Source organism: Acanthochromis polyacanthus, chromosome 15 (genome assembly GCF_021347895.1).
Source record: "Acanthochromis polyacanthus isolate Apoly-LR-REF ecotype Palm Island chromosome 15, KAUST_Apoly_ChrSc, whole genome shotgun sequence".
Taxonomy (NCBI): Eukaryota; Metazoa; Chordata; class Actinopteri; family Pomacentridae; genus Acanthochromis; species Acanthochromis polyacanthus.
This window is the reverse complement of record NC_067127.1, coordinates 11436409-11463179: the sequence shown is the minus strand read 5'-3', so window position 1 is coordinate 11463179 and position 26771 is coordinate 11436409. Positions and strand designations below refer to the sequence as shown.

Here is a 26771-nt window from a genome sequence, read left to right as displayed (position 1 = left end):
CTACTCTACTTCCTCATGTGTGTAGGTGTGTGTGGATGTGGGTGTGTGCCTCTGATAGAAACTTCCTGTCTGTGTCCCTCTGTCTTGTCTTTTTTTCCACTGTTTCCCTTCTGTTTCCTTGCTATATTGTAGTAGTGCACATGACTTTGCTTAGACTGAAGCAGAACAATAGCCCTGCCTGTAAAGCTGTGTGTGTGTCCGTGTGTGTGTAGGTGTGTGTGTGTGCAGCTGTGTCAGTCAGCCAGTCAGTCACTCACTGGCATTCCAGTCAGGTATAAATAGGCATGAGGGACTGGAAAGAGCAGGAGCAGATGTGTGCCTTTCACATGTGTCCATAATTTACTTACCTACTTGTTTATACATGCTCCGTGTAGATTTATATATTTCTTCTGAATCCTGAAAATCAAATGGACGGAGACTCCTTTTTTTTTTTTTTTGCTCCACTTTTTAATTATTTAGAGGTTGAGTTTAAAAAAGTAAAGTTTGACATAAAGTTTAAGACCAAAATTTGCAGCCTGTTTTTTGGGTCGGCTTCGATTTTTGTTCTGTTTTCAGGGATATGTTCCTCCTCACTCATATCACGAGTCTTATCTGTACAGCACTTTGCCTCTCTTTATCTCTTTTCGTCCCCCTTTTCACTTTTTTTTCCCCCCACTTCTGGGCCAATGACTCCCCTCTCTCCCCTTCTCATGCCCCTGAACGCTCACTCCACAAATTGTTAAATCATGTAGAAAATTAAGCAAATCTGCTACTTAAGTGAGTCTTGCACAAGGATCACGTAGCTGTCTTGTAAAACGGTGGGAGGATGGGAGACGGAGGAAGAGGTGAGGCAGACGCTGGCTTGCAGAGTGGAGTTTCTCTGTCTTTTCTGACATTCCTCTGAAATATTCATCAGTAAATCAGAAGTGAGGAGTGCAAAGGGAAATAGATTGTTCTATTTCAGCTTTTAGAATATCAGTGCTGAATAAAACATGTGGTGGGAACGGAGGAGAGAAAGCCTGTGTCAGAGGCAGCGTTGGCATAGTGGGAGCTGGCTGCATATTTTATGCTTTTCATATTTAATTTCTAAGAACACCTTTTTTTTTTTCTTTGCCTGGCGGTCTGTATGTTTCCAGGTTGCATATGTGCACATGCTGGTTTAACAGTAAACCAGAGAGGAAACATGGTCATTTTGTGGTTTCCTTTTACATGAATGGCCATTCACACTGGAAATATCCCCTGCCCCTCCACTCAAGAGCATTTTTGTGTTAAAAGTTATTTGTGCATTCATAAGCTAGGTGCAGCGGAGGATTTTTATCGCTGTAGCATCTCTACATCTTTTTTTTTTTTTTTTTTTTTTGCAGGTCTAGCACACTCAGGACGCTGCATTTTAAACATGATGTGTATAAAGGTCACGTGTAATTTATTCCTGTGTCGTTGCTTGTTTTTTTTTTTCTTTTGCCGTGTGTGTAGGTCATGTAGAAGATAACCATTCTCTGCTGAGGGGTTCAATAGAGACTATGCTCCTCTGTGGGCTGTTATATAGGGTGATTCATCAAGGTGATTGTGCAAATCAACACAGCCCCATTCGGCCCCACATGATAGTCCCATGTGCATTGCTAGATTTATGTGTACGCATTTGACAAATGTGTGTTTAGGTGAATGAAATTGTGCAACCACCACTGGGGTCAAAGATGAGTAATGAGTTAGTCAAGTTTTTATAATTGTTCCAGAAGTTGGTGGCCCTTGTCCTGACCATGCAATGTTACCAGAGACTTTTTTTTTTCTTTGTAGAAATGTATTTAAATGTGCAGTGCTGCAAAACGCCCTTGTCAAACTTTAATGGAGGATGTGTAGTATTAGGAAGGACAGCAGATGACACGGGAAGCGAGTAGCTTATAAAAGATTGCGCTTCACTTTGTTCTGCTGGTTTGCCGAGTGTCTGAGGATAGTTGTGTGAATGCATATGTGTCCTTGGTGTGTGTGTGTGTTAGAGATGAGGGGGTTGGTTTTTTGGGGGAAAGTGTGTGTGTGTGTGTTTGGAGGCTGTTGAGACAGACAGCAGAATCCCATTTGCACTTGTCAGTGTGGGTTTGGATCAGGTCTGACCCCTGCGCTCCTCAGACCGACGCCTGTAATGAGACTGTGAGCTCCACGTGTTAAAATCACACCCTGCCGTGTACGGGCCACTGGCCGCTCCCTCCCCCTCTGCCTTCCCTTTGCATCCGTCCTTCCTCACTATCTATTCTCCTGCGTTTCCTCTCCCTTCTCTCTGGGCCTTTTTTAAAAAAAAAAAGAATTCTTCTGCCATGACAAAATATCACATTAAAATGGTAATCACATTGTTATCAGGCTGCACTGAGAGACAACCAACATTTCTAAAGCTGATTAAAGTGACTTAGGCAGACGATAAAGGTTGTTAGTTAAGCTTCTTGTTGGACAGGTATCAAATTAAACTACAACCCTCCTCTGTACCTGTTTTGTCTTCCTGACAGCCCTGCTGTTTAGATTAAGCGTGTGTCTCATCTGTGAATGAGTTGATTTGAAGATGGGGAGGAGCTGTGTGTCTTTGTGAGTGTGTGTGCTTTTGTTTAATTGCAAAATGCCAGTGCACTGATGACGTGTTTTCGGTGCCAGAAAATACTTTGTAGTGAGATTCGGGGGCATGTTGGAGCTCCTCCAGAACAGGGGAGGTGGAGGCTGCACACCATATGTGTGTGTTTGTGTGTCTGTTGTGCATGCCTGGATAAATCTGATGTTCAGTTTTGTTTATTCACAAGTATGGATATGTGTATGTGTATGCATGCAGTGAATAAGTAATGTTAGATGAAAGCATATGAGGGTCAGTAGTGGCTGAAGAGGAGGGGCACGGTTGCTTCGATAACTGTGTTTATGTATTTTGGGGTTGGAGGTGGGAGGCGTGTGTGCATGTGCCAGGGAATGCCTGCAGTGTTTTTGGCACCAGCACATAGCTGGTACAACTGAAAGCTCACCGGCCACCTGATCCATAATTTACCCTGACAAGACTGAACACAGCCTGCCCACTACCTGCCAGCCCTGGCTATGTGACTAAAGTGGAAAGAGCAAGATGGGAAAAGACAAAGAAATGGGGTGATGGGTGGAGCTGACGGGGGGTTGAGAGCAGAATGAGAGGATCCATCAAGGCAAAGCTGGCACAGGAACTGTAGTGGTAATCACTACTGAAAGGGATTACTGCAGAGGAGTGAAGACATGGGTAACTCAAACACAAAGCTAATGAATGAATAAACAAGATTATCTTATTTATCGCAAAGGGCGATAAAGGTCTAGTCCTGAGGCAGGCTGAATTTCATTCACGTAGTTTTTACAGTCTAATATATCCATCCTCATCGCTGGTAATCCCGAGAGGAGTGATAATGCCTGGAATGAAGATCATTCAGAGAATGTTTATGCACAGTGGAGCATTGTGAAATTACAGGCCTGGGACTCAGTCACTTCAATTTACTGCCTCCACAACACTGCTGTGGGCTTTTCTGTTATACTCAATACTGAGGTGGATGCCATGTCTTTCTGTAGCTGCCTTTTGAGTTTAGCATTGAGTTTTGAGTCTTGTGTGAATAGTAATATGCGGTACATGTAGGTATTGCAGGCTGTGGTTCCCTACATTACTCTTAGCTGTTTGTATATTTTAGTTAGCCTCAGCCGTTAGTCACCTTTTCACATTTTTCTTACATGTACAGTCAGTTTGTTACTCGTCTAATCGAATTAATGACTAAAAACTTGAGCATCAAAGCCAGCTGCATTGTATCTTTACACACCACAGACCCACCGACCTGCTCTCTGGATGTGTTTAATTTCAACCCTAAGAGCTAAAAACGGCCCAATCAATAGGTTCTGTGAGTGTCAAAAAGCACTCTTTGACTTGTGTGTGCCTGGCAGAGTGCGATGTGCAGCATGTCCATGTGTGCATATGTGAGTTTGCATTGCGTGATTGCTTTGCACGGCGACCTAAGAGTGCCTGTATCTCAGCAGACCATGAAAATCGAATTTGGAGAATCCACCTAGATCACCTTTCATCTCTCAGAAGACCATCCTTGCTTTTAACCCTCCTGGCTAGCCAGTAAGAAACTGAAGAGTGAAGGGGGTGGGTGATGTGTGAGAGTGTGTGTGTGTGTGTGTGTGTGTGTGTGTGTGTTAAAATGCACATCAGTGAACACTCCACTGACATTGTAGATATGCCTTCATAATCCGCATTTCACGCTAGGCAAGGTGCTTCTGTTTGAGACAAGTTTGAGAACAATTTATGGGCAGCATTCCAGGGGCACTTGAGCTCTGCATCCGTCTGCACGCTTATAGGATCAGTGCTGTCTTCAGTGCAACACTGGAGTTTATATATTCATCAAATTAGTTATTTTTAAGTCTCAATTGAATATGAAATACTTGAAAATTGATCTTGAAAATCAGTGGTTTAACTTGATAAATATGACATTGACTTTCTGACTATACCTGTTAATCTGCTGACTAAAACTAGAAATATAAATAAGATAAGAAAGCTTTTTTTGTCACTCATTATACACAATGTACAATGCAATTCCAGGGGACTTTATCCCTTTTAAACATACAAGACAAATACATTAAGAAAATAAGATAAGAACAAAAAAACCAGCTAAATAGTGGAGTAAAAATATCACAACTTGCAGAGAACACAAGCAATTTTTTGCATTCAAACCAGTCAATATTTAGCAAATAACCGAAACAAAATGATTTTCACTTAGTCACCTTTTTGTTTCTGCTCTGCAGTTGCATGTTTTGCAGCTGGATTTATCCACCGGTAGATGTGTTAATCTCTTCAAAGAGCTGCAGTAATGCTGATATCAACGTGCTCAGTGGGGGTGAGAGTTGTACATAGAGGATGTCTTTATTCTTGGGGACTGACGGGCAGATTTAAGCACACATGAAGCATCCATCAAATTACCGGCTGTCAGTGCACATCTGCGAGGCAAACGTTTTCTCAGTCTTCTGTGTGGAGTAACTGAAACATAAGAGATGTGACATAGCAGATGTTCTGTCCATATGATACACTTCATAGTCAAAATACACATTCATATAGCCTAAATGCCTTCATATGGGAGGCAAAGCCACAACAGAACCTCAAAGTCTGTCACTGAACAAACTACAGATACAGTATAAACCATGAAAGGCCCTTCAGTCTTTGCTGCTACTACGGCCCTGTGTGTGTTCTTTTTTCCAGCCTGTGGCAGTAACACACATTGGAACAGATGTTAAATTGATTCACTTCAGCCTCGGAGAGTGTCATAAGTTATCAATGTTTGATCAGAAAGTGTCTGCTTGTTTTTCTTTTTACTTTCTTGTCTTTTCTCTGGCTCCCTATTTTCCATCTCCCACTGGTTCTTGCTATCTGTTAAGTTTTTGCTTGGAGCAGCATCTGCTACATGATAAAAAAAAAACTCTATGTCTCCTTGTCAAGGTTGTTGTTGTAGTGTGAAGGCCAGGTAAAAGCAGCAAAAGACAGATGCTTGAGTTTGGGCCCTTAGCAAACTGAAAGTTTCGGGGTGCAGGAGACCCCACATTGGTCAAGGCACTGAGAAAGAGCTATGCGAGTGTCTGTGGGCAATGTATGTGTGCGATCTGCTTGATGTTTAACTTTCCTATTAGTGATCTTGCTCCTGAGGCCTGACTTAGCAGAATGAAAACTGTAAATAGCCCTTGAGGAGCCTAGTAGCCGGGAAAACACTCTCAGACAGTCTTCACACACGGGCACTTACACGATCGCTGCCGCACACACACACACACACACACACACACACACACACACACACACACACACACACACACACACACACACACACACACACACACACACACTAGAAATGTACAGCTGAGGGACTTAAATGTTTGTCTGAAAGCCACATTTCAATGGAGAGAGAATGTTTTGTTCAAGCTGAGCAGAAATCTGACCTCTTAGTGTGGATAGAAGTGTTCCAGTCGTCTAAGAGTGTGCTATTTTGGTTGTGGTGGTCTTTTCTTTCTTTCTTTCTTTCTTTCTTTCTTTCTTCCTTTCTTCCTTCCTTCCTTCATTCCTTCCTTTTCTCCACCCAATACCCAAATGATGCCAACTCTATCCATAGCCCTCTTGACCAACTAGTATTTAGGTCACTTTCTCTTCATAGTCTACCAGCCGCTGAGGCCTCATCTCTCCTTTGACATTTCCCAGACAGCCCATCAGCTCCTCACAGTTCCCAGCTACCCGCAACACTCCACCACACTGCTTCACACTGTCGCTTTTCGACAGCTAACAACACTGTCAAAGTAGCTCTCCTCTTCCTTCTGTCTTCTCAGTGACTCTATCTTTTTTCCCCTCCTTTCTCTCCACCTGCTTGCTTCACGGCTGTCACGTCCATATGCTGTAGAGTCCGCAGGAGGACTTTGCTTCTTTGCAGCTTCTCAACCTGTTCGGCTCATTCATTAGGGAGGTTGCTCAGATAGCAGTATCACTGTGTGACTGTGGTTAATGAGCATCCACGTTTTGGACTCTAGGCCCTCGGGCTTCTGGTCATCAGATTGTAACCACAGAGAGGAGTTTGGACTGCACCATGCCACCAATCCTCAATCAGCTGGCTTCTGTCTTCCCTGCCAGGCTAAAGCTGTTCAGGACAAATGGTCCTGTGGTGCTCACAGCAGCAATACAGAATGACTGGACTGCATAAAAAATAAGCATCTTAATAAGTAGTTTACATCTAATTTCAAAGAAGATTGGTGCAAAATACATTTACTTCCAGCCAAAATCCTGACCTGTTGGACCTAGAGTTCAATATGGATGCAGTTTGACTTGCAAAATAGCAGGAATCTAGATGAACCTGAATAGAAAAGATTATCATCTTGCTGTTGCAGCATAGAAGGGACTCAAAGGCTTTCTGAGTTGCAGCAGAAATAGAGGGTCATTGGAATTAATTGCATAATAAAAAGCGTCCAGTTGCATAATTTTTCCATCGCCTGAGAGTAAGCTTTGCTTTGCCAGTTGTTTTGCAATTGCAGGCATAAGACAATTAAACTGGCCCATCTGAGACATGGTGACCTCTACAGGGCAGAGAAAAGTAACCATTTTCAGTGGTACCCCACCCTTGTCCAAAGTGTGGTAGCAATTTAACTGAAATTCATGAAACTGCTCTAACTCTAAATAGAGTGTTTTCCCTTATTATGTCTTGTTTTAAGTAATTGTCTCATCATCTTGACTTGTTTGCTTTCCCTGACTGTCCCACTGCACCTGTATTCATTTCTGTTGTGCAGTTTTTTTTTCTGTTTAGATTGATAATGTTGGTGAAACTCTCTATAGCCAGCCATTTTTTTTCTGTAATCATTGTGTTCTTTTGCTTTGGCCAGCTCCCAGCAGAACGCAATTGCCTTTCCCACAGGCTCTGTTGGTGTACATGCCAGTAGGTGTGCTTGAGTGCATTCCTTCATACAGTATATTTATATGGGTTTTGTGTGTCAGAAACGTGGCACATGTGGATATTTGTGTCTGCATGATTGTGATCTGTATGCAGGCTTTAGTGAGCCACTGTGTTTGCGTATCCTCCCTCTAGTCTTGGGGTTTCATTTCATGTAACGTTGCTCAATTCGAAACAGGTCCGAAACAGGCTCAGCACAGGGACCCCAGCAGCTGGCAGAAATAAATGTAATGAGTTTTTCAGCATTGTAGCAGTGCTCCAAGCCCCTTTGAATTATATAGATGTGGAGCGCTAGAGCATATCTGCCGCCTGTCCACCCGAGGGAAGGTGCACCAGGAAATACTCTCAGGCATCAATCAGCTTGGGACGGAAGATGAAGAAGGATTAGATAGTGATGTCATAAATCCACTTTCTCTCCAGGAAGTGTGTCAGCAGTGGGAATTCTTACAGAGTTTCCAGAGGATGGAATGGATTTGACTGAGGCAGTTGGAGGTGGAAATCCTTTGCTGTAGGAACCCAGAATGATACCTAATAATTTTCAGTCTCTAAAGTAATACTGCGGTGCTGTAATGTGAAAACCCGCACAAAGTCAGTATTACGAAACATCTGTCTATGAAAGAAGTTAATGTGCCTTTTGCTGCTGTGCCAAAAGCCATTGCTTAACTCTCTTTGATTGGAAAACAAAGAAAACAGCAGTGACTGATACTGTAGCTAATAAACAGCAGATTTTTTCCTTTGATAAATCGACACCGTATATGATTTTGGCATACGAGCACAGTGACCCTATTTAGACGTGGAATCAACAGAGACGAGCGCTGCTGAGTCCAAAGTCCAGACTGGAATCCATAACCTCTCTGGATTAAGTAGATTCCCCTTAATTTGTGATTTGGAATACCACTGCTCTGCATGTGTGTATGCATTCACATACCAGAGTTACTTTCCAGTCTAAGCTGATGTGAATTGCAGTGACTTTCCACCACTCAGAACAACAGGACACCTTCACAGACTGAGAAGTTTCCCCAGGAGACAGAAAACTAGCTCATCATCGTATGGGCCAAACATCAGGAGCTGTAACATTATATATGAGCTATATTCTCTAATCATAAACCTCAGGGTCTATTTTATTAGGAACAGTTTGCCTTTTCTGCAAAATGCTTGGGACAGGGAATCTTAAAAACATGCTCAGTATAACACTGCAGAAGGTCATGTCAGTGCCGTATGCACAAGTCATCAATCTTGAGGAAGATGAGCTACTGTGGAAACATAATTACCTGGACAATTTCAAAGAGTTCGCCACACTTTGCATGGTGTTTGCATGGTGCATGTTTCAAAATGCCAGTGGGAAAGGTCAGAATATGTCATAAAGTAGAGTAGTTGAAACTTCATAGGCTCCTGGTGGCATTTGAGCATTGCCTAAATGTCACATGTGCCGAACAGGTGCAGGCAATAAGAAGATAATGCAGCATCATTTGAAGAAGTTTCTGGGAGCAGTTCGTTTAGTTCAGTCACGTGAGATGAACCAGTACATCATGGTGAGATACTGTTGCATAATGGCTTTGATAAGTCAGCTGTGGAGTGCAAGCAGAAACGATGGCTCTGTACTAAACAAAAGCCGCATTGCTGGAGGATAAAACTGTATATTCAGTTGGTAATGTGCGAGTTATTTTTCCACCTATTCCTCCTGCCACCTTTTACTTGTCTTCTATCTTTTTCCTTTCTCATGTCCACCGGGTGTCATCTGTGTTGGCCACCCTGAAGATGAGACATTGGGAATCCAGAAGTGTGTGTGTGTGTGTGTGTGTGTGTGGATGTGTGTATCTGCGTAAGCACCTGTAATGAGCACCACATGTGTGTATCGGAGCCCAGGCTAATGAAGCCCAGTCCATTATTTATTTTCCCGTGGCCCTGTCGCTCGGCCTGTCGATGCACCTGTGTACACACACACATGCATGCATGCACACACACACTCACGCACCATCTGTCTATAATGACCATTCTCTCTTTCGTACTGCATAGCGCTACAGTCCCTCGAGTGGTCATTAGACGAGTGAGCAAAAGAGTGACTGAGGAAGAGAGACCAGTGCTTTCAGTGTAGATTTGGAACCAGTTTTTTGGTTTTGTTTCGGGAGGCTGGGGTTGGGGGGTCAGGCTAGGGTGGATACAGAATGCTTAGAAAGTGCATTGGAGGAGAGAAACTCTCCATATTTTGATTTCTCTCACCACCTGGGAGCCTTGTATGGTTTGCGTGCTTTGCTTGCTTTGTTTTCCCGCTGTCATGAGAATACAATCTGCTACTGGAGTTAAATATGAATCTTCTACAGCCACAAAGGAAAATACAAACTCCTCTTATATCAGCTGAGGTAACTGAATCCACCAGATCTCTCTGGGTGCAACAGTAAAGTTGAGCATGTTACATCTGGAGTTAAAATGCACATTTTGGAAAGACTTTGAATTTAGAACCTCTCCCTTTCAATTAATTTGTCTCTCCCTGCCTTTGCACCGATGGCCAGCTCTCAGCAGGGAGGCTGCTCCCATTATATCCACAGCACTTAGCTTTCTGGCCTTGTGGCCCTACCCAAATCCCCTCTGCTAGCTCCTGCTAATCCCACCAATTGTAGGACATGGCAGACAGAGACCGGGGGGAGGTTTGTGTGTTGGTGGGAGAGGGCTGGAAAAAGAAAGACAAACAGCCAACTCAAATGTGGCTTCCATTTTAATAGGGCTTCTTAATATCTCCCAGTGGAGTTGGAACTGAGCGTGAACTTCCCCTTTTGCACAACTCTCCCGATTCTGCCCAGCAATATATGTAACACTTAACATCACAGCAATTTGCATTTCATGAAACCACCGACATTTAAAGACATCCTCAGCATATATTAAACCAGAATATGCTTTAGTAAAAAGCTATGTGTGTGTCTGAAGTGCGTGGTTGTGTGCGTTGCAAAGCTCCAGGTGAGAGTTTGACTCAGGTATCAGTAGACAAAATGCGTCTGTGCTATTGTCTGCTCCTTTAGTCATCAAACTAAACAGATCCACAGGGATAACAAAGATTAATTATTAATTCATGTTTGCGTGTCTCTCTTTGCAGGGAGCTGAATGGGAATAACCTCACACGCATCACCAAGAGTGACTTTGCTGGACTGAAGTACCTCCGAGTTCTGTAAGTACTTTCCTCCATGTTCATATGTGATGACGAGATGTTTGTATGTGTATCCGTGGAGCATGTCGGTGTCTGACTTTATCTATTCATGCATACCTGAGTTGTATCTAACCCCTTTGCAGCTTGCAGTTACAACGACTTGCTGCTGAAATTAGCATAAACCCACTGAAGTGCAATGCATTCGTCAAGAGTCCTACTCCAAAGTACATTAAGCTACTGAGCAGCCGTAGCTAGCGATGTAATGGACTTCTCTCTCACTGTATTCTGCCTGTTGTAGTTGCACTTATTGTCCCTTAGACACACACACACACACACACACACACACACACACACACACACACACACACACACACACAGACACACACTGTTCCCTCGCATCAACATGTAATGTGCACACAAGCGCCAGTCCTAAATAGGCCCTCAACACAGTTAGCACATTCAGGTGAAGTCATCGGCTCCCTCTGCGGTGAAATTAAACAGCACTTGTGACTTCAGGTAATAAAGTAGCTGTAAAAGTGTCTGTATGTGTACATGTGTGCGGGCAAGCTTGCGAGCTGTGCCATAGGTGTTAAAAACACTGCTGAAGGGGAAGCTGCATAGACCCCGACATGCTTTAAATGTAACACTAGCTGAGCATAATTCCGACTGCCAAGCAAAGCCTGACTATTTTCAAGCCTCATCGTTACTCGCCCATCCCCCTGTTCCTGGCCTTCTTTCCCCGGCCTCAGCTCGCCAGGTCCCACCGCTCCTTGTCCCCTCTGCACCACCTTCTGCCCCCGTGTGGAGGTTAAATGCCTTCATGTCACCAGCTTGTTGCCAGCAAGTAAGGAGGAAACAACTACTGGCAGGGGTACTAAGGACCGAACTTCCTTTTGCTGTAAACCACTGATTCTCTCACACTGCCACTGCTGTGCTTACATGTATCACTCACATGCGCACACTGCTCGCTTTCTGACATGTTTGCCAACCGATATACATAATGCATGATTAACATGGTGTAGATGCATGACATGTCTATTTGTGCAACCAGACAAAAACTCCATCTATGTGCGTTGTCTCTGTGTGGCAACAGCATTAGGACTGACGTTGGGTTGACCTCTGATCCCACCGACCCCTGGGCAACCCTCAGAAGGAAACAAAACAGGAACAGGAGGTTTATCTTTGCAGTCAGCTGCCATCTATTCTGTCAGTCTAAAATCAACACAGCTGATTTACCTCCATTCATTTGGCTCTGGTTCATTGCCTGTTCTAAATCAGCAATGTGTGTCTCTGTGAGGGTAGAATGAACAATCAGGAGAAAAGTAGATAGAAAAAGATCAGAGAAATTGAAAGCTACATGCCCTGAGGAAGTCTGTAAAAAAGTTCTCAATTCAAACGTGCTCATCACAATTTTTTTCGCCTCCATCTAAATTCATGAGAAAGAGATCTGAGGTGAATTGCACTTTTCTATCCATGTTTATGGAGTGTGAAAAGTGATTAGCATTTATATTCGATGGGGAGGAAGCCCAGAATGCTGAGTTGCAGCGCGCCTCGGCCTCACAGGAGACATGAGAGGTTGCCTTCAACACAGAACAGTTGTATACGTAATGAAGGAAGGCGCTTGTTGCTTCTAAAGCTGCTGGACACTTTTCTCTCCTTCCTGACTTTGTGTTATTGTAACACTTCCAAAACCATCTAAGCCTTCTTTTTTGTGCATTAGCTTTGGCAGTGTAGGTGAGGAAAGGATGTGTTCCTGCTTGTGCGCATGCATTCTGTGTTTGTGTGCATCCATGTTTGTTTGTGTATGAGTAGTAGCCTTGATGTAGTGCCTGAAACTCTGATACTCTCCAACTATGCTGTCCAGCATTCCCACACACACACACACACACACACATCCCACTTTCCCTTGATAGTGCCAGTTGTAAAAACCTTGGAGCCCACCTCAGCCTTTCTGACCCCCTGCCTACTTTTTCGTCTCGTCTCCACCCAGCTGCTACACCCAGTGGACCACACTAGAGCCCAGACCCACACTTTCTGAGCCACCTTGGAAACTTTCCTGGCTGCTACCCCTGCTTCCTTTGCCAAGATTCCACACTGTGCCCTCAGTCCACGCCACTGCCCTCAGTGTGTGTGTGTGTGTGAGGGAAGTGTTGAATATACTGCACTCGACTTTAATATACATACTGTGAGAAGTCTCGCCACCCAAACCCCAAAGCCCCCTATACTTTATTAAAGCCAGAGTGACCGTCTACAAACTCGTACAAAAAGTCAAAGTCACATAGTTTTTCCTTCTGTCCTTTCCTGCAGGCAGCTGATGGAGAATCAGATTACTGTGATCGAGCGTGGGGCTTTTGATGACATGAAGGAGCTGGAGAGACTGTAAGTACCACCCAGGGCTTTGTGTAGATAGGCTGAACACATTTTTTATTCCTTTTCTAAACTTGAACCCAAAATGAAAATCCCACCCTTCAGTGCTTGTATTAGTTGAGAGTAATGAGACTAACAGGAGGAACCAATTGTAAATGGCGGGTCAAGTGTGAGGCACTTCCCTGTCATTCCATTGTGGTTGGATGGTGCTGAGAGGGTACAGTGTGGGTTGGGAGTACTTTTATTAGCTCTGCCTGACAGGAATGCCCTCAGTGGGATATGTGGGCTTAAAAGGCCTCCCCCACCGCAGACCTTGGCTCATCTGGACAGCACCAGGACTCCTCAACAGCTTGTAAACCGGCTGGGAAAACACACAGACAAACACAATCAACCACACCTCAACCAGCTCATTAGTAAATCAATAGTGCTACCCACATGGAAACCTGCACAGCAGATGACTTTATGGACGCATGCTGTCATGCAGACATAGTGGTTAACATCTAAAAGACTTTCCCCCGAACTGAAACCCACATTTACAGTCTATGTTACCAAACTCGAGGCCATGCTTAGCTCGCCTTCCCTCCTACTCCATATTCAACTGATCCCAAACATTGGCTAGACGTTTCCATGTGCCAGACCAATGTGGAAATTAAGTGGCTCATTTCTCTAATGTTTAAAAGCCACTAACCCACCAGCAGGTACAGTTCAGTGTGAACGGAGCAGCAGCAGCAGACCATTAATGTCCATTATGCACTAAATCTCCACCTCGGCTGGCCAAGCACTCTTCTCAGTGTATACAGTGAGTGGCACAAGTCCCAACATCTGTCTGAATGTGTCTGAAGGCAGGGCAGCGGCCTGCCTTTCAGATTTGCAGCCTCTCTTTGCCACAGCCACTGCATTCACTCCTATGTGCCTCCAATGGGCCATTCAGAAAGGAGAGAGTTGTGGTTTCCAACAGATTAGCAACAGTCTGTTCCTCATTGACTTAATTGTTGTATTTGCATAAAGCCTGCCAGTCTTGGATGTTAGTTGTTTGACATGGAATCTGTTGCCAACCAACCATTCCTGTCGGTGCTTCCTTGGGCTAGAACAGGCTCATCCACTTTTCTTAATTTTATTTAGAAACATCTTGTTTTGATAGTTCACCCCATATAAAATGTATTCATGTTCACATAACTGGTGGATGTAATTCAATTGTTTAAATGGGAATGTTGCTTTTCTGTTGTTCTGGGAAAGTCAGCAGAACACTGAATTCCACAAGGCACAGCATTGTAATTTAACTGTGCAGAGATAATTTACGACACTGTCTCTGAGTAGCAGTTTAATTCCCCTGAACTTTCAGTTGGATATTTATGTGACATCCAGAGCACACTGAAACACAATAGCCTGTGGCTAAGCTGATTCTACGGCAGCTAGAAGAAATTATTCACAGCCTACACACTCAAGGACACACACGCATAGACACACACACGCAAACTCACTGGTTGATCATACGTTTTCCCTGCCGCAGGCGGCTGAACCGTAATCAACTACAGCAGCTTCCTGAGTTGCTGTTTCAGAAGAACCCTGGCTTGTCTCGACTGTAAGTACATTCACTTTTTTTATTTCAATTACCCTTTCTTTTCTGTCAGCACACACTCTGTTCCTCTTTGTCTTTTCTTTATTATGCAAGTTGCCAATGTTGCTCAGAGATGTACGTGATGAATGTTCGCATTGGTTTCATTTGGTCTAAACACAATTAAAGAACAATCAGGATTCTATTGCACTTGCTGGAAGGGACATCAGGAGTCATTCATACGTTCAGAGTTATTAGTGTGTGTCAGGTCGCTTTGTATGTGAGACAAAATGAACTGGACGAGTGGAAATCGGAGTTCTTTGCACGTCGTTGGGCCTTCATGCCAAGTCGTCTGCAGTTTCTCTGTGGTAGTCTGTCTGCAAGAGAATCCACTGGTGACAGGGAGTTGACGTGACACTGGGACTTGAGCTTAGGGACACATTATACTTTGAACTCAGTTCCAGGTATAAGGATGTCTGCGTTACCTAATGAGGTCTTTTTATGTCGATTCTCCAAAGCCTTCTCTGCCAGTAGACTCCACCTGCATCATATGAATGAAATGTGTCATTGTAGTTTTCGTTTCGTTCTTGTTAAGAACAGTCCCATGCTGTCACACACCCACACATCCTTCCTTCTATCATGCACCCCATGGAGTGGCTCAATCCCACAGTAATGCTAAACTTTTATTCCCATCTGTAACAAGGCAGATCGTTTTTTTTCATTCTTTGGAATAATCAGTGTCCCTGTTGCTAGCTGATCATTCCAGCTTCCATTATTTCAGTTCAGATTACCTGTAGCATCTGGGAATAATGAAACAGTGGGACATGGAAAAATCATTTCCCTCCTTTCTATCCCCGTAGTGGTACCACTAACCCGTGATCCCAGCCTCAGCCCTCCATCTGTTTATCTTACGTTTGATGTTTAACACCATCTTGAATCTATCTGTCACTTCCTTGCAACTATCTCCCCACGTCACCTATCATTATGCCACAGTCCGCCTCCTGGGCTTTAGGGCAAAGCCTCATCCTTTGGGGGCAAGGTCGGCCTTTTTGTGGCTCGCAAACACTGAGCAGCACTGAGTTGTCTGTCTAGCTAGAACAGACACAGTACAGACCGAGGCCTTCCAGACCAGCGGATGGCCTTGAACAAGCATGATTAGTCCATCTGGAGCAGCGGGCTGTGCCAGCAGCCAGAGGATTGCGCTAACACAGCTCCCCTGTTTCATCCAATCTAGCTTCATGGTCATTATTCTAAACCTAGCGCTGGTTTTTCTGCCACGTTCTGGAGAATGAGACTTTGTTTAACATTGCTTAATCGATTCGCTATGTGTCTGTATATACACTCATTTGTTCTTTATCCTTGGCTGGATAAAAGAGAGCCGTAATGGAGCTTGAAGCTTTTCAGGTGTGGAAGTGTTATACATTTTTTAACAGTTAAAACAAATGTTGAATCCACAAGCATGGAATCGATATTAATGCAGTCTTCATGGTGTCTGTGGTTGATTGACAGATACTACAATGTGAAAGGCTTCTAGTGCTTGTTAAATATTTGGGCTAGTAGCATGGGATCAGGGATAGCAGTAGAAGACAAAGTTTCTTCTGAAGGTGTTTCTGAACTCCTAAGTGGTGTGTCTGAGCCACACCATGGGTTCTGGTTGCAGTCTGATGTGGTTAAGTTACAGCCTCGTCTTGCTCCCGCCAGCAGCTTTTAATGGACTTAAAAGGTCCTCATCTCCCAGAGGAAGACTTTCACCGCTATTTCATGTGTGCATTTATGTGTGTGTGTGTGTGTGTCTGAGGATGACAGAGAGCAACAGACAGAGAGGGAAACGGAGTCTATGGTTGCACATGTATTTTTGTGTGCGTCTTTTCACTTGCTCAAAGAGCTCACTGGGGCTTGTTAGGGTCTGACTTTATGATCCCAACAAGAGAGGTTAATGTGAAAGCCCGCTGCCCTCAGGTAGAGCACTAACCCAGATGGTTTCTTTTCTCCTGGAAACAGGATTAATTGCTCCTTTTACCCCTTTCTGTACTTTTACACTCTTTCTGTCTTCTACTCTCCTCTTTTTTTCCCTCTTTTTGCTCATTCTGAAGTGAGGGTTTCGGGGAAAACTTGGATAACAAAATGGCTATTTGTCGTCAACATCCTGCTGAGAGGACAAACAGAGAGAAGGGCAAAGGGGATGGAGGAGCGAGGGATGGGAGATGAGATCATTGCTCTCATTAAACTTTAGAGGAAAAGCTACCGGGTTAATAAAAGGCTGCTGGTTAAATGAGCAGCGGAGTGTTGTTTTGTGGGGAGTTTTTAAACACTCGATTCCATGCAGTCATTAAGCTAACAGTAATGAGTTTTCACTACAAAGGGAATACAAGCGCTCTTGCTAGAACACTGGTTTTGATTTGAAAAGGGCTCCTCTTGAACCCAAGAAGGAAAAAAAAAATCATATTGAGAAATTCTTACTTTTATCTCAAAGCTTAGTATGCTGAAAGTGCCCGTTGTGTCTTAAAAATTTAGGTTGTACAAGTTTATTTCACAGAGCTACGTGTTGTTGCGTTCGCTTTTGAGAGCGTACTTCTTCATCTACACCCCCGCTGTGTCTCTTCCCATGCCTGAGAGATACTAGAGACACTGATGCATGAGGGGCAAGGAAAAGATAATTGGAATTGATTAGAGATGATTAGAGATAGTTAGAGTTAGTTAAAGCCGCCTGTGATGGATGGCACCGACAAGAAGGCACGGGAACAGCGGCGCAGAGGTGAGAGGCACTGCGCTCAACACCAGTGAACAATAACAGTGAAAATAGAGTTGCATTCATCACCGTTAACGACCTGTTGCCCCCGTCCCACCACCCTCGACTTCTCCTCATCCCACTTCCACTGCACTTCAGATCTGTAATCTGCTCATCCATGTTTGTAATTAGCGTCTTTTCGCAGTGGGAGAGCAGGAGGAAGGAAGGACTGCGGGATGGAGGAAAAAAGAGACATAGGTGAGCAGAGTTGGAGGAGTGTAGAGCACTTAGCCTGATAGCTGGCCCCAGGGAGTAGCATCTGGTTTGGACTCAGGATGGGGGGTTCAAGGAGGAGGAGGCAAAGGGGTATTTTGCGGTTTTTGATTACCATGTTGCTTCTCGCTGCCACAAACAAATACCAGCACCAACACAGGCTTGTTTGAAGGGGTGTTTCTTCCATTAATGGCCAATGTGCTGTATTACGTGGTGCTGTGAGGGGATGCTTAGGAAAGGTTTTCCCTTGTCTTTCTCCCCGGGAGGTATTAGGAGAGAGTAGGGAGGAGGGAAGGGTGTGGTAGTACCTGCACTACAGGGGAGCCCAGGAAACCCTGGCAAAGGATTGTAGAGGGGGTGTGTCTCATCCGTCACTAAGATCCTTTTTTTCCCATCTTTCAATTTCATGTTAATGCCTGGCGACGGGTATCCCAATGTACACAAACCCTAAACACACACACGCTGAAAGGCTGGCTGGGACACACGGGCGTATGTGCACACACACAAGAGAGAGAGAGGAAAAAGGAGGGAAAATGTAAATAACACTAATTAGACACAAACACACAGACACAGGATAACACTATAATTACATCTCTGTGTGCTAATGTGTGGATGGCATGCACACACAAGGGATTACGTTCTTTATATGGCTTTGACTGTAGATAAAAGAGCCGCTTCAACTATGTGTTGATGCAGAGCTGCCTCCTCTGTGTTTGTGTTGGAGGGATGCTGTGTTTTCTGTTTGTTGATCGCTTGATGCTTAGGGAACGGTAGCTCAGTGTGAGAAGAAAGAATTGTTTTGGGGGAAGGAGGTCTAGAATAAATAATGTGCACTATCATTAAACCTATAAATCATCTCTCTGTCACTGTTTTCCCACTTGTTTTTGACTTTGTTGCCACTGAATATACAGTATTTTCCCTTTTCATTTGCTTCAGATTGATTGGCTTGTAAACTCGCTCTCGTGTTCCAAGACTTTTTGTGCCACAAAGCAAGCAAATTAACTCTTTTGACTTTTGACTTTTTGTGTATGACTGCATGAAAGACTGATGTGAATGCGTTTTTTCTTCTCCTCGTGACTGTTTTTAAGTGTTTGTATAATACTGTGCTGTGTGTGTGACTGTGCATGCATGTGTGTGTGTGTGTGTGCATCTGGCAGGCTGTTAATGCTCCAAGCTGGTCTTGTCGTTTCCTTCTCTTTGTCTCTGCTGATGAATGACCTGCCTCAATGCGCTAGGTCTCTCCCTCTCCCTTAGAGGACTGTTTGGGCCCCTGCTTGGCAGCAGTCCCCATGGCAACCCATCTTCATCAGGAGGTTTCTGTGCCATCAATGGCAGACATCCTGATTTCTTGACTGTGGTTTGTCTGACACTAAGTAAACACTGACAGAGTTAAGCTAACTTCAGACACAATGGTTGAAAATACCTGCATGCACAAAAAATAGCTGCTTAAAGACTCAGTTCACCCAGAGTCATCATATTTTGTTACTCACCACCAGATAATTTTGGTTTCGTTGACTGAGGTTTTGAAATGTCACTTTCTTAGATTTGTGGTGCTTGCAGTGCTGAAAATGTAACAGTTGTATATCTTGTTAGGACTTCAAATTGTCCACTGTGATAGATTATCCAGAGCAACAGGGACAATGTTCCGGTAAAGAGATGCATTTGCTGAATTCTAAACTGTAATTTTTTTATTGCTGTGACGACCGCCGGCGAAAAACAACTTTCATTCCCATTGTGCCTGGGAGAACCGAGACAAACACATCAAACCTGATTAAAGGAAATCAAAACTATTTGCGTGTCTGTGCACTGATCGAGTTAAGTGAAACAACGTGTGTTTCTTCCTCATTTTAGTGAATTGATCTGAGTTGTAACTTTAAAAATAAAGGGATAGAATTTAGCTTTTCTGAGAGAAATACCTGACCTAACAGCCAACCAAGAAACACCAACCAGGCAGGACTTAACTCCTTGCCCCTGCCCCTCTTCCTGGCCCTGTCCTTGTCAGCTGGTAAAAGTGGCTTTTATGGCTTGTCACTGTTTTCTTTACGAGTCGGACCGTGTGTGAGAGAGAAATGCAGACCAAACCATGTGAGGAGAGCGGAAGCCAAAAGGGGGTAATTTAAAAACCACTCTGCCATCTGAAATACTCACAACCGCAGCACAAGGGAGAGCGAGAAAGAAAAAAGAAAAGAGGACAAGGAGGCATGCAGACGAGGAACTAAGTTAAAGAGGACGGAGGGAGATGGTCGGAGGTGCAAAAGAGAGGAGCAAAGATGCAGCGAAAGCAGCAGAGAAAACAGCAGTGTTTATATTTACTAACGATTCTGTGTCCTTCCTCATGAATAATTTAACAGATGGATTGAGGCTTGTTAAATATTCACACTAAAGCACTGGGACATCAGCGGTGTGTGTGTGTGTGTGTGTGTGTGTGTGTGTGTACGTGTGCGTGTACGTGTGCGTGTCCAGCGTCTGGTACAGGCTGCTCTACATACACACCCATATACCATCGCTGCTGCTCTAAATATTCGTACAAGCAAACATGTGCGCACACACAAATTCCTCTGCGATGACCGTCCCAATCATACTCGTGCACATTCCTGTGTACGTGAGTGTGTGTGCGTCTTCACATTGGGGACTGGTCTGGTCATTATGAATTGATACGGCATGAATAAGACATCACAGTGTGGTCTAGATCCGTCATGAGTATACACACACAGGGATTTCACTTGCGGAGGCTGCTGAAGGAGGCCTCCTCCTCCTCCTCCTCCTCCTCCTCCTCCTCTGTGAGCCGCTGCCGACAGTTTGCCTCTGTGACGGCTGCCTTTGCCTGGTCCAGATTGGAACTGACACACATGGCAGAAAAGGCTACCCTCATGTCCTCACACAGACACACACACACACTTACTCCCTGGAATCTCAAAGCAGGGGTTTGAGGAATGCTGCAGTCCCGTTCCAGGAATAACAACCAATGTAGTGCTAGTTGGTTTCTCCTGCTTGTGTGTGTATGAGTACATGCTTCATGGTCGTGCATACACATGATGGGTCTGCACAGTCAAGCAGCATGAAGTAGGCTAAGAGTGTAGCCATCTGAATGACAAACCCAGCTCATTCATCACAGTCGTAATAGAGTGCAATCTCCTTGCAAAGGGTGTTTCCTCGCTCAGTGCATCTGTCCATCTCGCTACAGTTCATTTCAAGACCTGGGGTTTCGATCAACACTATCTGCTCTGGATCATCATGTGGAAGTGTCGTGTGTGAGGTGCTTAGCAGCAAGACTACAGTATTTGTGCGTAATCGCTAGTTATGAGCTGTTAGGGTCTGGACTTAAGGCTCTGGAGCTCAGTGTTGGAAGTAACCCAAGCAGACCCAAACAGCCTCTCATCCCATGGGTGGGGAGGGGATAGGGTGGTTCGAAACCATTCCCAACATCCTGCAAAGCAGGAAGAAGCACGGACCTGCACACATGCGCATGTGTTGTTCAGCAAACCCACACGCGTACAGTAAATGATTGTTCCACCCCTATCCTGTGGCCTCGGGCTCTGTCTCCGATTCTGAGATTTAAAAAAGAACAAACAAACAAACTGCAGGGCAAATTATGCCTTCACACACACACATGCAATCACAGAAATGCCACTGCTCGCGCATACTCTGCCCACCTCCTGCTGATTTGCTGCTGTAGAAACTAGTGCTCTCTGGGTTTCAGACTCGGGCTGTTTACCTTTTTGGAGCAAGCAGAAGACACACTGAGAAAGAGTTGGGAGGTGAAATAGTTCAAAAAGAGCTTCATATTTTCTGAATGAAAACTGATCCAATTGCTTGGGAAAAGTGTGGTGTAATGGATGGAAAGAGATTTTTGGATTTTCAGTTGTGTGTGTGTATATGTAATTATAGGCTCTGGATGCATCCCTTTATCCTCTGGAAGGAGAGACTCGGTTGAACTCCTTCCTCTTCCCCGTGGCTATATTTCTGGGTGTTTGTGCATGTGTGTGAACTCTGGGCTCTGTCTCCTCTCTGTCTGTGGCGAACAGGTCCATTCTTAGGGTTTCATGCTGAGCACACCACCAGGCCTTTTGTTCTCGAGACTCTGCAGGACATAGAGCTGCTGCTGAGTGTTTCACTGCATAAAAATTACGTTGTGTTTACCTTGAGGTTAATGAGGTCAGTGTGATACAGGCTAATGGTGAAAGAGCCAAACCTGTGACAACAGGTTTGCTGGTTTGGATCTTGGCAAAGAAAATCTGAGTCAGGTTAAGTGAAGCAGCTTTTGACTTGCTGTAACTACTGTTAAAGTGTCCATGAGCTACCTCCTTAATAAAAGACATGGAAATTGACAACAGTGTAGTGAGTTTATATAGTGCACTTGTGGCCAAATCCTCATTTAATTTTATACATTAACCAGGTGATCTTTCTGATATTAAAGATGGAATTTTAAAGACTTTTTCAAGACCTCTTTTGGGGCATTTTCTGCCTTTATTTGATAGTGAATGTGGAGAGAGAGAGAGAAAATGTGTGTAAAGAGTAGGAGAATGACATGCAACAAATGGTCCAACTAGCAGGGAACTGAACCAGGAACTTGCTGCTTTATGGTCATGTTCTTCGCACCCTAATCACTTGGCTATTAGGTAATTCTACTTTGATGCTTTCAACACACTTTAGTCGCTTGTTAATATTTCAAATTATACTTGAAATCCACACATTACCCTGGATATGATTTTATCTGTGCACCACTGTGAACTAATTGCACAATGGCAACAGGATAATCAGAGTTAATGAATAATAAGCATTATGAGCATTAAATAAGTCTGCTGCAATTAAACAGTGGAACTGCCTATCCTTTGAAAATAAGACACAACTAATAAATATAAAAATGATTCACCTACTGACTAACTTACATTAGGTACTGTAAAACTGTAGCATCTCCAGCCATCCAACTTCCTACCCAAAAAAACAACAACCTGCTTTTATATTTGAATGCATACATATGTTTTATGGCAACTTTTCTGGAGAGTCAGCAAAGTCAACAGTGTTTCCTACAAATCTCAGCACAGCTTTGATGAGTTTGTCTTTTCTAATATGCAGAAAGGCAAAGTCAGCTCCCTTTTGTCTGAAATACATTAGGAGCTTTTGTAGAGATTTAAAGCACTAAAAATATTGGAACCCTGTTGTTCTTGGTCAGATTATTCCCTGTGCCAAGGAGGTTATGTTTTCATAGCTGTTTGTTGTCTGTCAGCAGGATCACGCGAAAACTACTAGGCCACTTTTCACGAAAATGATTGTTGGCAAAGGGAAAACCTAGTAAGTTTTGGCATGGATATGGTTTCAAATATCACAGTAGAGTGGACTATTGGCCTAAATCTGCACCCTTACTACTATTTTTTCACTTTTTTTCCCCACTTTAACTTACCATTTTAGGATCCCTTTCTCACTTTAGGTGGAACATAAAGTATTTCATGCTATCTTCCAAATTATACAAGACCAAAAAATCATTTCGATGTGTCCAATTTTTCACAGGTTTTGTAAATAATTCACTCCTGCTTGTATGAAATATATACAAATGTATGATTAACCTCTAAATCAGTTGTTCACAGTCCGTCAGCGAACGTAAACAATAATCACGAACAAAATCCATCTGCTCCAAAATCCATCAGACACCCTGTTAGACATTATGTCGACGTTAAAACAAACAACTGTTACTTTGAGTTATGTAAACACTTAAATCGACCTGTTTACCCATATTTGGTGATTCACAGTAATGAGTTATGTGCACATGTAAACACTCTCAGGGCGACTTGTGGAAAACGACAAACATGCACAACACCTGGAAAGTAAAGTTTAAACACGCATCTCTTTCAACTGTTTTAAATTATGAATCCAACCAGAACGTCGTGTGCCTCCATACTCTCCTCAGCAATCCGTCTTTTTCGGCAAACAAAGTCACTTGTCTGCTTAGGCAAGACGGCTGTTGACAATCCAGTAAAAAGACATACTGAGCAGTGCTGGGTTGGTGAGCGTGGCAAAAAGGAAAATCTGAATTCCAGTGCACATGTCTATCTGTTTCCAATATTGGCTCCTTCTCACAATACCCTCCTGCTGGTATCTCAGCATGAAGCAGTGATCCCATTAGCCTCAGAGTGCATGCGCATGCTTATTGTGGAGATATTCTTTGCTGAAAAACAGTATGAAGTTCTGTGCAGGGGGCGTCTTCCCTTCTTAGTTTTGTGCAGTTTAACAGGAAATCGCTGGGGGATGGAATCGATTCCCCTTCCCTGCTGCTTCAACTGGGAGCGTACACACCTCGTGCACACACCTGCCCCACCCAAACAAAGCTTCCAGAAATGAGTGTTAGATCTGAGATGCAGCCAGGCCTGTGTGTGTTTACCTGTTGTGACTTGTGAGTCACACCAATCTGACACCTCAGAGGAAGCAAAGAAGAGGAGAGTATTGATTGAGAAGGAGAGAGTGAGACAAGGCACAGCCGAAAAGCCGAAAGGATGAAACAGAAGAGAGCAGGGTGGGAGAAATGAAACTGAGGCAGCAGAGGAATATAAAACATGTTCTGTAATCATTTTATTGTATAGATATGCTATATTTTACATCTGATTAACTATTTATACAGCTTGGAAAGTTGACTTCAATCCCTCCTGAACTTCAAATTGTTTTTTCAGGGTAGTTTAAAATCCCTTCCTCCCCAATCCAGTGTCGTACTGCAATTCAATCAAGCAAACAGATGAAGCATGAGATGAGTGGAAAGAGGGTAAAATGAGTTAGAGGGCAATAGAAGGACCTGTAAGTGACAGTCGGTGCCTGGGAAGCAATAAATAGTGTGGGGATAGAGTAAGTGGGGTTGGCAGATAAAGCGAAAGAAAGAAAAAGAGGCACAGAGAAGAAAGATTGGCCTCATCTGTAGACTTTGAAAGGATTCTCATCTCTTCTCATCTATGTGGCCATGCTGGGAGACAGAGGAGGAGAGGGAGCCAGGGGCACCTGCAGTACAGCATTAGCCAAAAGCCCCATTATCACTTCAAAGCTGGACTCTGCTGGAGGAGGCCTGAGTGACACTGGGGCCCTACAGAGGATGAAACGCTGCACAGAGATAGCAGTAGAAGGCCTCCTCCCTCTGTCAGCTTTCCTCATTTCCCTCCATCATCCCCTCTGCCTCTTTTACTGTACCTCACTTCCTCCTTGTCATCTACCTTGTCCTTACCTTCCTTATCACTTTCCTTTCCTCCACCTGTGTTATTTCCTCCCCGTGTCTTATCTGTGTCTTCACCACCTGGCTGCTTTGGATGGCGAGTCCTGTGTGAGATCTTCCTCTTACTTTTCCCCCTCCTGGCTGAATTTCTCCATCTTCTCTGGCTTATAAAAGACCTGGTTAGTGGAGGCCCTGATGAGCCCCAGGCTGTGGTAATGAGCTTGCCGAGCCTTTCATGTGGAGATCAAGCCGATGGCTGGAGGGGGATGTTGTTGGTGCTGGTGTTAGTGAAGTGGATATTACCAGCGCAGGATTGTGGCTCGTAGAATAGAAGAGTAGTGGGTCAAGCTCGGCCTAGGCCAGACTTTGAGATGCAAGCGGTTCCCATGAAGTCAAGGGTGTCCAAAGCCTGACTCAGAGGCACACTACTGTCAAAGAATGTGACAAATCATTATGGTCTGTGTAAGTTATAGCATTCCTCTGTCGAATACATTATCCCAGAGACCTTTACTGATATTTACAGGCCACGGAAGGTCAGATACTTCACACACAACAACAGTATAGAACAGAAATCAATGGCAGACACAAACTCATTTTCTATTACTGCTCCCTGCTTGCTCTCTGAGTGTGTCAACACTTCATAAATTTGCCATCTGAATAAGTTTAGGGAGAGGAAAGCTCGACGGAGGAATGGTTAAATAAAGTTTGATGCTCTTTGATTTGACTTCGCGCAGAATCAACACCGGCACTCCTTAAATCCTCCTCGCCCAGCTCGTTAAATCCTTCAAAACCAATATACGAATGTGAATGTGTGTGTGAGAGTGTGTACCTATTAATCCGTAATGCCTAGCCACACACCATTATTGCTCCCTTCCCGTGACACCTTCATTAGTCCCACAGAGAGGGATTACCTCCGTCTTGTAGATTAGGCCACTTTCCTGTCCACATCATATTATGGCTGTTTTGTTTGTGCATAGTGTGGTGGCAGCTGATTGTTATTTTAATTATTCATTGATTTGCATTTAGTGTATTGCATTTTAGACAAAAAATAACAAGAGGAAATGATTTCTTTTGTCAGACCAACATTTACGATTGCTTAAAGCACAGAAATGTAGCAACTTTGTTCAGTTTGTGTAAACAAAAAAAGGAAGTTGCTGTCTTTGTGTGCCAGTTTGTGTAAAATATTCACTGGGAATAGAGGGGATATGCCCAAGTTCCACTTCATAAAGCTGTTGTAAAAGAGAACAGACCATTCAGGGCTAACAAAGAGTTTTCACATGAGCAAGCTAACAGACTGGTGACCACCAGCCCGCCACACTTCCTTGACGCTCATTTTACCCATTTTGTTTCCCCTTTCTTTCTGCACATTCGTTTGTAAATTGCACTGGTCCTCTTACAGGGGTTGCTTTACTGACAGAAACTTTGGCCCAATCAAGCATCGATATGTGATAAATATCTCTGTGATATCATTACAGCTTGAGCCACTTATCTGGGTGGGTTTTAGTTCTCTCATTCCTTTGTCTTTTTATAGTATGGCTCCTAATAGTTTCTATGGAGACTGAATTGGCAGAGCGTTGTTATGCTGCATTCGGCCCCTCGGCAATCTCACCCTCATTCACCTTCCTACCTGTGTTTCTGGATATAGAAAGCTGAAAGATGGTGATACATCTGCGTTAACACCCTCACTGCTCCAAGGGCAAAGAGATGCAGAACTGATAAAAGTTTGTTTCACAGTGCGAGTGAAGTCAAGGCTTCGGGATTGTCGGTGTCAACAGTCAAATTAGTTAAAAGTCTCCCAGGCTGATTGTATGGGGCTTGTTATAGTGCTGTCAGTCTAGAGTCAGTCAGCGTAGAATAGACGTTCTCCATGTTTGACAGATGTCTTAGAGAACGGAAGAGCGGATTATGTAATGTTTTATTTTTCCCTGCTTTTTCTGGCTTTACTCCCGGCTCTCCCTGATACTTGATGTGGAGAGAATATTGGGGTAGGGAAAAAAAAGATAAAAGTCAACGTGTTTTTTTTGTTTTGTTTTGTTTTGTTTTGCAAGTTGTGAGTGTGGGCCGAGCAGAGCCGAACGGAGATGTCCAGCGGG

The 26771-nt window shown here is 43.9% G+C and overlaps 1 protein-coding gene across 2 annotated transcripts in view; it reads left to right on the top strand.

Annotated features, from left to right (window-relative positions):
* The window catches only part of slit1a (slit homolog 1a (Drosophila)), a 91459-nt gene that overhangs the window by 752 nt on the left and 63936 nt on the right, over positions 1-26771 (top strand). For both annotated transcript variants that reach the window (XM_022197016.2, XM_022197015.2), the window contains exons 2-4: positions 10516-10587; positions 12874-12945; positions 14444-14515. In XM_022197016.2, the coding sequence (XP_022052708.2) occupies positions 10516-10587; positions 12874-12945; positions 14444-14515 (216 nt within the window). The remainder of the gene's footprint in view (positions 1-10515; positions 10588-12873; positions 12946-14443; positions 14516-26771) is intronic.